Raw genomic sequence first — 15703 nt, 5'->3', positions numbered from 1 at the left:
AGTAAACTGCTTATTTTAGGGATTTAGATGTTTGAATAAAATAAAAGAAGTCACTTGACTACACCGCAATACATCATTATAAGGACTATTATTCATATAATAATAATAATGATTATGATAATTCATAATTGGCAGATTATTTGACAATGGAAATAATGATTATTTGCAGCCCAAACCAGAATTAAAAAGAGACGTATCAGTTTGGATTAAATTAAATACCTTGGTGTAGTCATTACTGTAAATACATGAGAGCAAGTTGAAGATGATACGATATCTGTGGTTTTGTGATCATATTTCTTTAAGTCTAGATCTGATGTAAAGAGCATGATGTTGTTTCATGATGGAAACAACAAAAAAGCTCAGTTTGCACCTAAACAATCAGTGGCTAATTTTCTCCTTTTCAGTTGTTACACTTTATATCTTCAAACTACAGGGTTAAAGATTATTGGTGTTTAAAATGCTGCCTCTTTGTGGCCCAGAGACAAACTAAAGACAACTTAATGTCGAGAAATAAAAAAAGCTACCTCCACTCCTCCACACAGAAGAAGGTGTTTCCACAGATCTGGAGTCCAGGGCAGGTGCAGCGAAGACGGAGGAGGCTGAGGAGGGGTCAGTGTGGTTGGAGGAGCTGGAGGGGGGAACCAGGGGCTGAAGGCAGGGGGAGCGAGGCAGACGAGCCAGCGGCACTTTGCTGGGTTTGGGTGGCGGCTTAGGACACAGCTGGCTGTCAGAGCCCCGGATGGCCTGGCCTGGACACACACAAACAGTACCGTCATGATATTATAACACAATATGTTTGACCAGTTACAATTGTTGGTTTATTTTTGGAACCAAATTTAATCACTCAATGTAGTAAAAAAAATCTTGTATATGTTGTATTTAATAGATTTTTTTTAATCTCAGTTCTGTGGCAGTGTGCAGTACTCACCACAATCTGTCCTTTATTTACTTTTTAACAATAAATTTGAGCCAGAATCACAGCATGCATAAAAACATAAGGGTAATTTAATTTTCCATTTGCATTCAAACGAAGGCAGGAGCACATAAGGAGACTCCAACTAAAGTGATTGAGTAACTTTAAGAGCCCTACGGGGTCTTTAATGGTCCCCTGTGAGCAGCACAGCTTTATTTTTAGCCTGATAATCAGACTCAATTGCCGTTTAAATGCACTTCATTCATCCAGGTATGAGTCTAACTAATCAGAGATGAGTGTGGGGATTCAGAGGTCTGGAACCAGGCTGCTTTAGTTTGTCCTCAGCTCATATGGTTACCAGTGGTGATGTCTGTGTTTTCTGTCTCACAACAGAGAGACATGCTGTAAACCAGCTATACTGTATTTGTACTGCATGTGTGGGCCAATGTGCAGTTCAATACTATATACCATTATACACAATAATGATCAACATGATTTGGCTACACAATATACTGAGCTAGATCCCAAACAACTAGTGAATTATATGGTTACTGAGCAGTTTACAGGTGATCTTCAGGTTGTACAGTATTTCTGAGGTTTTTGTTTTTTGAGTGTTCTCTGTCATTAAACAAAATTGTGTGTAATATGTTTGGATTTCATCTTCTGTCACGTCGACCGACCTGCCAGAGGCTCTGCTGATCTCCGTGGGAAAGAGGGGCTCAGAGCCGGCTCACTGCCCGTCCGAAACACAGGAGACTTGGGGTTAGGGCTGGGGAGGAGCGGGTCAGGAGGCTGCTGGGACTGGGGTTTGGATCCTGGAGGACAGAGAGAAGAAATTAAATGAATTGACCTGAATGGAGACATTTAATGTTGGTGTCGCTCTTATTTGTATTTTGTATTGTTGTTTTAGTCTTGTTTTTTTCCTTCTTTGTTTGTTGTCCTTGTTTTGTCTTTATGTCTATGCACATCTTTCTTGATGCTGCTCTTGGAACTGTGTGTCCTTGTATCTATTAACATACTTAGACAATAAAGCTGATCCTGATTCAGTTCTTGAATGAGCAGCCTGTCATTATAGAGGAAAGTGGGATGCGGCAAATCTTATATAACAGACAAAGTAAAGAAAGTAAACGTGGGAAGATTGAAAACAGAGACCTCCACCTAATTTCACAGTCCTTCAAACCTGGCCAATCGCTGTGTGAAGTGGGGGTGAATTACAGATTTTCTCTTTCAGAAAGATCTAAAAATTGTTGGATGAGCAGCATACTAAGATCATTTTTACTCACCAAGAGGTAAGAAGCTCTCTGACTGGTGCGCCTTGAGTGGGCGTCGCCTCTCCTGGACCTGATTGAGGCTTGCTGGTTGGCTGCCGCAGCGATCCTTCAACCTGAGTGGGAGCAGATGTTGGAAACTAATATCAATAAACATATTCAGGAACATATAAACATGCTTTAAGGAGATACAAATAGAGCCTACTTTGAATATTAATAAGAAAGCTGAACACTGTCAAAATAAAAGGTCCTAAAAGGTCATAAAAGGAAAGAAGACACAGCCTTTCTCAGCTTTTATTTTTTCCCTTTACTCCTCTTTTCTTCTCTGTCTCTTTGTTCTTCTCTGGACCACATATTTATCTTTACCAGCTCTTGCTCTGGCTCTTTTCTCAGACAGATATGGACCCATACATTATGCTCCATGTGCTCTTAAACAGCGTGAAATTACACACTTCTGTGCCTTTCAGCAGAAAAGTTGTACACTGTGTTTTCACTTATAGAGGATTTATGATACGTATGGAACATGTCGTATATACAACCTACTGCCGGGATGATGAATGTAAACCTCAGGGCTGTGAGTTAAAAGCTTAAAAGCGGGAAGGGATTTAAAGGCTTGATTTAAGTCTTTTAGAGAGCGTGTAAGAGAAAGAGAAACAAAGAGAGAGAATGACTGAGTAAAGGTGAGTCTCCATTATTTAAGTCTACCAGACAGCATATTATTTGGTCTGTAGCCCGCTACCCATTTTAAGTAATAGGCTTGTCGTGCTTGGAGCTAAAATCAGTCTTTAACCACAATTTGAAAAATACTCCACTACAAGTAAAGGTTGTTAACTGAAAAGCTTATTGTGGTAAAATTACAAAAGTATTTTCAGCAAAACTCACAGAAAAAAAGGCTCCTTTGATTGTGTTGTATTATACATACATATATACACTTATTACTGATGCATTTATGTATAAGTAGGCTTTCACACTTACTACAAAAAAACATATTTCTGGATATATTTACATCCTAAAAAAAAACATTTAAAAAAGAAAAAGTATAAAAAAGATGTCAGTGCACTAAAGGAGACTTTACTTTTTCTCTATTTCTTAGAAAATGCTCTGAAAAGAATGGCCTGTAGCTTCAAAAAGACACACAAGCACTAGAAATATGAAAAATATTTGAAACTGCATTAAAAAAGCTGAAATATTCTTAGAGCACTGTCAGATTTTTTCACTTTTATTAGCAAAACTAATCTTTTAAGAACTCAATTACAGACAAAGTATTTGAGAGCATGGAGACTTTGTTAAATGTGAAAAAATATCCTCGACACAGATCATATGTTTTGCATGAATAGTGAAGTAGAAGCATAAAGCAGCATTAAAGTCAAAACACTCAAGTACAAATCCCTCAAAACTTTACCTAAACACAGTCCTGGAGTAAATGCACTTTCCAGCACTCGATGCGTTTGTGTGGGTTTCTAGGAGTAGTTGTGCACCAACCTGAGCTGGCTGCCTCGGCCCATGCCGTTGTCCTGGCAGTGTGTGCTGTCGTGCACGGCGTGCGTGTTGTCCTGCGTGTGTCCATTGGTGATGTTGAGGCTGAGACGTTTCTGACTCCGCCTCTCTTGCACCATAAGCGCCTCTCGATGATAGCTGGATAATCCGTACTTCTCTTCCAAGCAGCGTAGCGGGAGGCTTCTGTTGATTGGCTGGAAGATAATGGCTCCTACCACCTTAATACAGACACATACATGCAGAGGTAAAATGAGATAAATGGCAGGAAATGTAATATGTTTTTTCGATCAAACAAAAGGGGAAAAACCAACCTCCATATGTTTCTGACCAGAGAAATACAAGTGTGCATATAAAAAACTCGACTAAACTCACCTGTGAGACAGGTTTTCTATTGCCGACGTAGTATCTAATAAGAGCAGGGACACTGTCAAACCCTTCTCTTTCCAGCCGGTACTCGACCCTGGAGTAGGCTTCATTCAACATCACCACCTAAAGAAGAGACAACACAAATCAAGTTATTTATCATCTATTACTGTAAAGTAGCTGTAATCACACTCACTCATTTTATATTAAACCACAGTGTGGTTGAAGTTTAGGGAAGATGGAAAATCTTTTTGATTAGAGACGCTAGCATTTCTATTAAGTAGTCATCTGTTTGCGAGTATACATGGTCTCACCTTCTTGTTGATTTTAAAGTGCTGGGCAGCGTTTCGCCACTGGCAGGTCAGAACATAACTTCCTGGGATGGACAGCGAATCACGGATCAAGAAATCTCCATCACGCTGCACCAAATTTTCTGCAACCTGAGACAGTACAGAGGGTCACATATGGGCACACACACATAGGCACACAGTGTTTGTTTACAGTCCAAACATTTCATTAAATCTAGTAATGGTAGGCTGTTATACTGTTACCTTCTTTATGAGCTCAGTGCCGGCTGGTCTGCAGCAGTTACGTAAGACATAAAGTTATTTAAAGCCTCAACCTATTACAGTATTTATACAGCTAGAAAAGTTTCATGTGGATTTACACTGTTGTTTTGTACCACGGAGCAGTTCAGCTATGAGCAGTTTTTAACCAAAGTATACTGCTCTCTCATATTGTTTCATAAGTATTTATTTAGGATCTAAGAGGCAAAAACTATCCAGTATTTGACAAGAAAAAGTAATTAAAAGAGACAAGTCAGAGAAAATGAAAACAATTTTAGGAAAATTCCACGTTGGGAACCCCTGTGCTCTCCTTCACCTTTCACAAACTTAACTCAGGGTTTACTTACTAGCTTTTCTCCTGAGCTTTCAGCTGCATCATGTGACTGAAGTTTCATACTTAGGTCACTGGGTTTTATCAATGACACCTGAGCTGTCAGGTATGCAGCAGCACAAGATGGGGTTGAAAGCTCCAGACAAAGCTCGTAGACAGACCTTACATTATGATTAGATTTCTTTGTAAAACTACTGTTTCCAAGGCTAAGAACTGACTTTCATGCGAAAGATAGTTGTATAGTTGGGTAGGTGGATAGGTGCGAATCGAGTGGAAACAATTAGTCGATAAATCAATTTTGATAAATGAATAATCTTTGTTTCAGCTTCTCAAATGAGTGAATTTGATGCTTTTTGTAAATATGAAGTAAACTCAATAAGATTTGGGTTTTGGACTATTGGTGGGGTAAAACAATGTGAGTATTTTAGATGTAGATTTCGACAAAACAATGATTATGACTTGATTAACTAAGAAAATAACCAGGAGATTAATTGATGGAAGCAATCTTTAGTTGTAGACCTGCATGCAGACATAAAACTTTTTACCAGCCTAAATAGAAAACTCAGTTGTCATTAACTCCCAGCTGACATAAAACAAGAGCAGATTATTGATATTAGACTTTTAAAAAACCAATTCACGTCACTGAATCAATGACAATTAAAAACGGAGCCATGGGGCATTAGGAGGCACAAACTTCACAGACATGAGATTTAATTTCTTTCAAAAATTAAAACAACTTCTGTTTGACAGGTAACACCAAATCAGCTGGAAATGTCTCCTCATCTTTCTATTTATATTCCACTCTTGTTACATTTACTGGCTCTCTTCCCTCTACACTAACACACACGCACACACACACACACACACACACACACACACACACACACACACACACGCACACACACACACACACACTAATAGTCACACACAGACTTACAGACTTTAATTAAGCAAGTGTTTGTATAGTATATAATAGTAGTTTAGTTTAGCCAAAGGAAGCAGCTTATTAAAAATGATTACATCTCAGAGCTGACTTTCATGGGGAACACACAATCTCTCTCTCTCTCTCTCTCTCTCTCTCTCACACACACACACACACACACACACACACACACACAAAGACACACATATATATACACCATACAGAAAGAGGCTTTTTATACACTGACCTAATGTTACAACCCCAGCCCTACAGCTGAGGCCACTATTTAAGCGCTAATCTTCCTGTAAGCACAGTGTGTGCAGCATGACGGTCTAATAATAGGTGATCTGGTTCAACAAGTTTTTAACCAGGCTTTTCAAAAGGGAGGGGCTCCTGACTCAGATTTATGTGTGTACCTGTCTGGGAATTGCTCCGTGGTACCACGCGTGGCTTCTCGGCTCCTCACTGTTCATCTTCAGTTCCTCCTCCAGCTCTCTGCGAAGTTTCTCTGAAGGACAGTCCAGAATGAACTGGTCTCTGGAGAACTACAATTAAAAAAGAAAAAAAAAAGTCAGTCCTGACAATCCTGTCATGCATAGCTGTGACGGCAGATAATGTTAAATATTTCCTACACAGATATGAATTTTAGCAGTTACAGGAGTAAAGCTGACCCTTCAAGAGGCTGACAATAATCACAACAGTTTCTTATTCACTAAAACAAACAGTAATGAGGTCAAAGTTCAAAGACACATACACAACAATAACTGACCACGGAAGATGAAATGAAATATAACATATGGACGCAAGCGCTCACAGAAAAGCTGATGGGGAAATCCTCGTCCTGTCTCACTGATTAAACCTGTCAGTGAGCTCTGACTGATTTATTTTGTTGTTTTATTTTAATAGTTTAAAGTCTAAATAGGTCAACTTGTCTAATACTCCATAAAAACTTAAATATTAAAGCAAAATAATAGTTTGTGCAAAGGACATATGGGTTTCTTTTTTACGCTTGTTTACTTTTGTTGACTCCTCAGAATTATCTTTTGACCCCCTGGAGGGTCACGACCCCTGGGTTGGGAGCGACAGAAACTGTGACACTTATCCAAACCAGGTATGAAGTCAGAGCTTAGTCATAATAATCAAGATATTTTCAACACAGTTCAACATACTTATTTTGTCATATATGTATTTTCTTCATACATTATCAGTTATGTAAATAGTGTAATTATTAGTGTTAATGCTTCTATAACTGCTACCACTACTCCTCTGCATACCCTACTATTACCTCCACCACTACTGGGTTTATTTACAACATACATTTCTTCAGGAGGCAAACTTCCAATAGCAAGTACACAGTGTGTCAACACACAGAAGAAATTACAAACCAATGATAAGGCAACACAACTTGCACACAACAGCTTCATCAATTGAAATGTTTTCAGTAACTTTTATCACAAAAAAAATTCTTTCTGAAATGATAAACCTTGAAGCCAGTTTTAAAAGACAAGGTCAATTCTTTTAAGTCTAAAATCACATTTTTTTAAACAAACATCTTTACACCTTATGAAACCAAATTGATTGAAGGTCACCAAAAACATAAATGTTACAAAGCTGAGATGTATCATGACAGTTTGATCTCATTCAGACACCTGACAGATGATGAACAGATTGATCAATAATTGATCAATAATAATTAATCCCAACAGCGTGCCCAGAAAAGTTTGGAAAATGATAAAAGTGAAGCACAGAAAAATCTTGTAACAACCTGACAGGATGCTGAGTCAGCAAAACCACCTCCACCACAACACACGCACATACACCCACACCCCACACACACACACACACACACACACTTACATGACAACTGCTGGGTCTCTGCATCGCTCCCTCTTTCTCCATTCTTCAAACACACACTTCATAGCAAACACATACAAAGCCACACACACTTTGTTTTTTGTCTCTACAGTTTAACACACACATTTTCTCTCAAGCAACACACACACACACACACACACACACACACACACAGTCCCTCTCGCTGTCTGTCCTCAACGAGTTTCCTCTTCATCTCGCCCTCTCTTGGCTCTCCACCCAGTGCCTCCTAATGTGATGTCATCAACATGACCCCACCCAGCTGCCCGGACCTGCCTCCATACACACCCATACCTGACGTACATAAACAAACACACACACACACACACACACACAAACACACACACACACACACTCCTGTGACGCAAACAACTCCCTGAACTTATCTGTGTCTTTTTAACCTGTTAGTTCACAGCTGAATATTTTAGATATATGTTATGTTTTGTCATTTTTTTCTTCTGTAATCAGCACTGTACAAAAACAATAACTCTGTGCTTCATTATGTACTGTAAGCAGCAAAAAACAGGCAAAGCACTTATCATTATCCTGTTGGGAAGTGGTGCAGGCTAAGTAGTAGAATAGACTTTTATTTTTTATGTCAAGTAAAATTAATGTCAGTAGTTTTAAAAGGTTCATACTCCCCCTCTGTCTGTTTGTAATTGTCCTATTTATTCACTTTCATCTACCAAATCAGGAGCAAATATTTCAATAATAGACATTTTTCAGACGTTTTCCCAGGTGAGCAGTTTAAACCAGTAAAACAGAAATGAAGAATACAACTGGTAGCAAGAAAAGGAAAATCAAAAGGGACGCCCGTATTGCTCTGTTTCTGCTGGATGTTAGGACAGTGGTTCCCAGCCTTTTTGGCTTTGTGACCCCCCATCACCGGTCGCATCTGTCTACCAGTTATGACTCAGGGTCAAAGGGATTTATTGAGCCAGGTACATGAAATTGGAGCGTCCCCATGAAACTAAATCATTGTGGATCCTTTCATCTTTATACCCCTTGTTTTCTCTCTCTCTCTCTCTCTCTCTCTCTCTCTCTCTCTCTCTCTCTCTCTCTCTCTCTCTCTCTCTCTCTCTCTCTCTCTCTCTCTCTGTGGTATTTCTACCTCTCTTTTTCTTCCATATCTCTCTCTCTAAAGTCATTAGAATAGACCCCTCTGCCCTCAGTCTCCATGTCTCCATGTATGACGGGAAATCAACCCTATCCTGTTACAGCTTCTACACAGAAAACAGAGGAACAGGTCACAGCAGGACTGGCGTCATAACGCACATGCACTGATTTTGTTTGTTTCTAGTTTGAAGCAGAGACACCGAACAGTGCGGCAGGACTTGTGTTGTCTGTGTGTTTCTTTGTGTGTGCTGGTGCAGCAGTGGAAAGTACTCGGGGCCGTAGAAACAAACTGTCATTTAGTCACGTTCTGCTGCTGCAATGATTTCACTGTATGGGATCAGATTCAATGTTTACTAATGGAGAGCCAACTAGTGTGGCCATACTACATTTTCAGCTTTCTTTAGAGGAATGACTGAATGAATAAATGAATAAATAAAGAGAATGTGAAAATCTGAACTAAATGGAGATTTGCAGCAGAAACATTCTGTAATTTTAAGGTTGTTTTGTTTGTGTTTTTTCTCTTTAATTTCTTCAACAGCTGAATTCGTAGTGACCTTATGGCCTTTGTACCATCTGTTCGTTTATTTCATTTAACTTTGAAACAGGAATACAAAAAAAGTAAATGATTTCATTTCAGTTGTCCATTTTTCCATTAGTGCAGGTTGATCACAGCAAACTAGCTGAACCTACTTGAAAACTTCACTTCATGGAGTCCATAGTAGATCTCCCATCAAATTTATGCAGACAAATGTGTGTTGACTGGTTTTTTTTAGGGAGAAGGTCAATCTAGTAATCTAGTTATCTAATGAAATGAGAAGATTCAGATGTTGCTTCACCATATTTTTTGTTTCACTTTTCCTTGTTTCTCTTATTCTGTGCTGTACATCTGTTAAAAGCAGTACGTTACACCCATTAACGCACTGCCTGGGCAACGTGCTTTTCCTGTTGTACCGGCATTACACAACAAATTTAAAGTTGAGAGCTGAACTGGATGAATGACAAATGTACCGTAAGAGCAGGTCACTGTATTAACTCCAGGTTATTTGGCTTGTGTTGGAGCTCTATAACTACTGATGCAGTATGAGCCTTTTGTTTTTCATTATAACCACATCTGGGATTACTACATTCATTACAATAGTCACAATAAAATGCTTTTACATCTGCAGCTGCACTGCCAACAGAACCGTGAACGGTGGAGTGGGAGGGCTGTAGAGAAGATGGATGCATGGCAGTAAAGTGAAAAGGACGTACAGTACTGTATATATAAAGAGGTGAATGGGGAGGGAGGGGACACATGGATCTTGTACATGAGGAAGGAGTAGCAGGAGAGGAGTGAAGGCAGAGAAAGGGAGGGAGGAAGAGAGAGGGAGAGGAGGAAAAGAAGAGATGGAAATGGCGGATGGATTTTTTTATAGGCTGGCCTTTAATAAGACCCTGCAATATGATGTCATCCTTATTGAGAGGCTACATTTATACTGTGTGTGTATATATATATATATATGTGTGTGTGTGTGTGGACCACAGTGCAGCAGCACCAGAGCAGTGGACTGTTACTGTCTTTCCAACATCTTTATTTCCACTCCTCTCTTGCTTTTCCTCCTCTCTCTTACTTCTGTAGCCTCACGGATTATACAGGTTTACGGTTTCCCAACAGAGCCATAAAGTCAGACACCTTCACAAGCAACTGCCTCTTGCTAAGGTGAAGTAACTGATATGTAATCTGGGGAAATTCAGCCTCAGCGCACATGAATTGCTGAACCAGTTGTTTATCTGTAATCAGTGTGAAGACATCAGAACAGTTTCTCTTTGACTGTGAACATCCTGTGATACCGGCTGACACAGAGTGACTCACAGACAGGATGAAACTCAGGGACACGGTTAGCTGGTACACAACCACAGGTGGGAAAGAACCACACTGTGTAAATTTACTCAAATAGTGAATTTAAGTGGCATTTAAAGTTATGGAGCATTTCAAATTGGAGAGTTTCTACTGTACTTCTACTCAAACTTCAAAGTAAAACATTGGACTTTCTACTTCATGTATTATTACCACTTTAATCCCCCATATTTAGTGTTGTTTATATTCTATGGTTCCCATTATATTCTATTCTATTATAATGTTGTTGTAACCAGGTAAGTGTTTATTCATGTATTTTTCAACAACTTTTCATGTGTAACTGGAAACTGGTGAATAAACAGAAAATATAACACAAATTATTATGAATAAATTATAAGTCTTGACAAATACGGTACATTAATAAACACTTATAAACCCAAAACTATGTGTTATATTAAATCTATACCTACTGCTTATAAATTCTAAATAGAAGGGACAAAAGTAAAGTGTTACCCACTACATTTTCCTAATGGCTGTACTTTCTGTAGGTTTCACAATGAGTGAGTCATACAATCTTGCCGTCACTGTGTGATGGCAAGATTGTATGACTCCAACGTATGACTCCAACGATTGTATTGTATTCCAACGTGGCTATTTAAAAAAAAAAAAAAGTTTTGATTTAGTTTAGCCTGATGACAATATACTTTTGTTGCTAACTCACATCTAATCTGTGTGCTGCTTTCAATATAATAAACGCAAATGTACAGAATCGTTTCCTACTGCGGAGAAGCATGTAATCCTACAACTGGTCAATTGCACAAATTAAAATCCCTTAATTAGTCAGATTTGTGAGGCTTTGACCTGACAGCATCAATTCAACACAGGTTTGTCCTTCACTTGTAAGTCGCTTTTGATAGAAGCATCTGCCAAATTAATAAATGTAATGTAATGTTTGAAGCTCAACATTTACTCGCAGCAGTTGAAGGATTTGAGTTCTTCTTCCGTCCTACTGTACTATTCACTAGTATCATTTAAGATGATATATAATAAACTTCACCAATAGCTGTAAATTTCATTGCTCATAAATATTTATTAAAAAAAATACGTACGTTGCAGTTGTATTCAGTGATATCAGCTGTCCATCCACTGATTGTGGATGTACATCAGTTATTGAAATTGCAAAATCGCCAAGTGCAATATCCAAATCGGCTGGTAAAAGGTGAAATGTGTGACAACAAAACATAAATGAAGGGGGTGCTGCAGAGATGCCCCCACCCTACAAATCATATTCTCCATTTTTTCTTTTCAGCGAAAAATTACCATTCCCACTGTAATCATGAGTCATACAATCACAATATCTGTCATCGTTCAGCACGACCCTGCAGGGGGAACTGACTGCCCCAAGTGTTATAGTACTTCTAATTCAACTCTGTTGACTCTGTACTATATAAATAAATCAGTATTGTTAAAATGTAATAACAGTGCACTGCAGGCATCAACATGAATACATACACAGAGAGCGAAAATGAATACAATGGAGTGAACTTAGCACAGGATTGCTGGGCATGTCAACCACTCTCACCCTCACCTTTGCTATGTCTCTCAGCTGTCTAATAAAGCTGACATGCCATAAAAATAATCTCTTACTCAGCATTAAGGTGCGGCACTTTTTAGTCCAGCTAAAAACAAAGGGTGCTGTTTAAAAGGATTTCAACTGTGACTGGATTTTCTTTGGATTTCCTGGATTTTACAAAAGAATACAAAGTACTTTTTTTTAACCCCTGACAGGTTTCTATGTTTATGGAGGAGATGATACATGAGTTTTTTTGTTGTTTTTTTTTTTTTTGGCGCTGTGACAAACCATTTTTACGTAGCGGTGACCAATCAGAAGCAACTGTGTAAGCTGCTTGTCCTTTGAGATCAGGGAGGTGAAAACAAATAACCTTTTAGCATTATAATTCTGATTTCTCATCATCTCTCACACACACACACACACACACACACACACACACACACATACATACACACACGAGTGGACATAATAATCCTCGTCTTGCCCAGATCCTGTGTGTACTGTATTATGATCTGAGAGCTGGAAGAAAGCACCGAAGCCAGGGTTCTTCTGGTGACACCACTGACCTGCAGTTTATGTCGAACATCACTGATTTAATCTGAGAGGGGCCAGAAAGCAGCCTGAGGTAAAACAGTGAAACGTGCTATCAGACGGACTCAAACTCAATTGAAAATCACATCAACAGGAAACCACAGCAGTATCTGTCCAACGTATGACAACAATCATCTAATGCTCCGACTGCAAAAATGTAAAACGTTAATCCACAACGAAGCTAACACATCATAACATTTTAGCAATGTATGCATCGTCATGTTCTTGTGTGATGTGTGATGTCGCTGCAGGAAAAGGTTTTACAGGAGCGATGTATCATTGTGTTTACTGTTGTGGTGGTATAAGTGTTGTGTTTTCTTACATTTAGTTGAATTTCACAAACGTTTTGTCTCATTTTTAGTCTTGAAATCCATGAAAGTGTCTTTAAATCAGTCAGTCTAATGTGTGACTTATCTAAAACAGTAGGAGGAAGTGCAGGTTTCTTGAAACGAGGCAGAAAAAGGCAGATCATCGTGCTTGTATCTCATGACATTTGATTAAAAATTTCATGCATGGAAGCTCAGTGTTGATATGCATGTGTAGATGAGGCATCTACAAGCTGAGGTTTCTGGCTGACGGTCAAAGTCATATGATACCAGCCTTTAAAAAAGATTTTCAAACTCTGTACCTAAATGACTTAAAGAGATGGATTTTATTTTTCCAGCGCTGCCAAGAAAGATAAAATCGGGATCTTTTTTTTTTTTTTTTACGAAGGACATCATCATCATTAAAACAGTGTATCAACTGTTCTTTATCTGGTATTTCCTCTTCTCTTCATCCGTCTCTCCCTTTCTGTTTCTCTCTCTCCTCCTTAAGCCACTACGTCTCTCTCCGTCTCCAGCTGCTGCATGCAACCATCTTGCTGTCGGATGACCTCGAGGGGAAGTTTTGAAAAGTAACTAAATGAATGCAATCCATCAGCCGTGCAGCTACTTTAGAAAATACATGCCAGAGTAAGGCAATGAAAAACACTTGGATGCTGCGTGATTATTCAGCAAGAACGTATTCATACCTCCACATCAAGTGATATGAAATCCTGAGGAAATTTATTTCATTTTTATTTCTTCCCAGCTTTTTTAGTTCAGTGCAGCTGAATAGTAACAGAGGGAGGATGTCTCTGATTGGTTGGACTGTCCCAAAACTGAGGAAGGTTGATGAAAGCTAATGGTTGTTGATCTTTTGATGATGATCTGCATCTTCAGTTCCTCATCACAAGGTCCCCACCTTTCCTGTTTACACTAAACTAAATAGATGCTTTTTCCTGTGTTTAGACCAGCAGGCATCTGACTGGTCAGTGTGGGACAGCTACATCATTAGTGTCATATCTGAGATACTATGGTGCAGTGGGTACGTGTGTGTGCATGTGTCTACAGTAAATTTATTTAGTATTTATTTGACACCAGGCTCAGTACCAGATGTACAGCACGTACACTGAGCACCAAGTCAGGCGTCCTGGATGAGGTGATGATTTTAAATCGACCCTCTGACGACAGTTTCAGCAGCGGTTTCGCCTTTCACACTGTGTGATGACAATGTGTTGATCTATCTGCTTGAGACGGATCCGTCATATTTCTCTCCTTCACTCAACCACCAACCCTCCTTCCTAGACTTGGCTGCACATTTGCAAAGACATGACAGCTGTTCAAAATAATGCTTCAGTTTATATTCACGAGACGTAGTCATTCGTAGGATTCAGAAATTTAAAAAAGATCACATTATCATCTAGTTTGCTGGTTGGTCAGCTTACTCTAAAATCATTTAACCGAAGAACTTTAACCGGCCTGCACAGAGTCCTGACCAAGACTTTTGGGATGAACAGTAACGCAGGCTCTGAGCCAGCCCAGCATCGGTGTTGCACCTCACTAATGCTCTTATGGATGAATGGGAGCAAATCCCTGCAGCCAGGTTCTAAAACCTTTAGAGTGGAGGCTGTTGTAGCACCAAATAAATTCCCGTGGTGTTGGAATGAGATGTTCAAGAAGCATGTATGGGTGTAATATTCTGGTGTCAGCCATGTAGTGTTTGCATCTAGCCGGGATGACACAAATCTCAAGTGACTGTTTCCAGGCTTTCCAGGCTTGCAGGAAAAAAGCGCTGAGCTCTGGATAAGGCTGGAGGCTTTTTAACTTTTCGTGCTTGATGTGTTAAGAACTATTGGACTTTGCTGCTCTCTATCCATGTGTTTTTTTTTTTTATTGCACTAGGACTTTTTCTAAAACAGCCATTTTTTTTTAACCAAATGTGTACAGTCACTTATTCATGTGTAGAGTTATGTTTGCTATAGTAATGTCATTCTCCCATGTTATGTTATTGTCAGTGTCATTATAAATATCACAGGTTTTGTTTTGCACTGATGTTGTTTCTCCATGTCATATACAGTTTGTCTTGCCCGTATGTGTTCTTTGTGTATTTTTATAGTCAACTCTTTATGCCTCTTTAAATTATCCCCTGGGGATAAAATAAACTTTTTTGTATTGACCTGAATTCAACTAGAACTCTCTCAAGCTCTCCATAAATTCCTTTTTATTGTACAAAAAGAGAAAAGGAAGCTTATGCTGCAACAAGAGATTGATGGTAGACAAACAGCATTTTAATATACACTGTGTTTATTTTGTGCAACAGGGTTTATTCCCATGGGAACAAATGTATAAAATTACTGAGCTACTGCGCATTGTATAATAATGACATCAGTTTATAAAATAATCTGCTGAATCTCCTTTTCCTTTTTTTTCCTCCATTGTCCTTTGATTTATTTAACAGAACATCATCGAATGGTATGGAGCTCAAACAAAACATACATGAATAACAAAACAATTGTAAATCCTGTGTTCCCTCCGTTCCTAACTCTGCCTTC

General features: G+C 38.9%; 1 protein-coding gene across 3 annotated transcripts in view; it reads right to left on the bottom strand.

Annotated features, from left to right (window-relative positions):
• bcar3 (BCAR3 adaptor protein, NSP family member) overlaps window positions 1-15703 on the bottom strand; it is a 76427-nt gene that overhangs the window by 8145 nt on the left and 52579 nt on the right. For all 3 annotated transcript variants that reach the window (XM_071486308.1, XM_071486309.1, XM_071486310.1), the window contains 7 exons: window positions 6277-6405; window positions 4356-4481; window positions 4051-4167; window positions 3664-3896; window positions 2197-2297; window positions 1594-1728; window positions 525-749 (listed from right to left, as the gene is read on the bottom strand). In XM_071486308.1, coding sequence (XP_071342409.1) covers window positions 525-749; window positions 1594-1728; window positions 2197-2297; window positions 3664-3896; window positions 4051-4167; window positions 4356-4481; window positions 6277-6405 — 1066 coding nt within the window. The remainder of the gene's footprint in view (window positions 1-524; window positions 750-1593; window positions 1729-2196; window positions 2298-3663; window positions 3897-4050; window positions 4168-4355; window positions 4482-6276; window positions 6406-15703) is intronic.

Source organism: Trachinotus anak, unplaced genomic scaffold, assembly GCF_046630095.1.
Source record: "Trachinotus anak isolate AG129_WGS33_773 ecotype Australia unplaced genomic scaffold, CSIRO_AGI_Tana_v1 ptg000010l, whole genome shotgun sequence".
Lineage (NCBI taxonomy): Eukaryota > Metazoa > Chordata > Actinopteri > Carangiformes > Carangidae > Trachinotus > Trachinotus anak.
The sequence above is the reverse complement of the archived record's forward strand: the minus strand, read 5'-3'. Positions and strand labels throughout refer to the sequence as shown.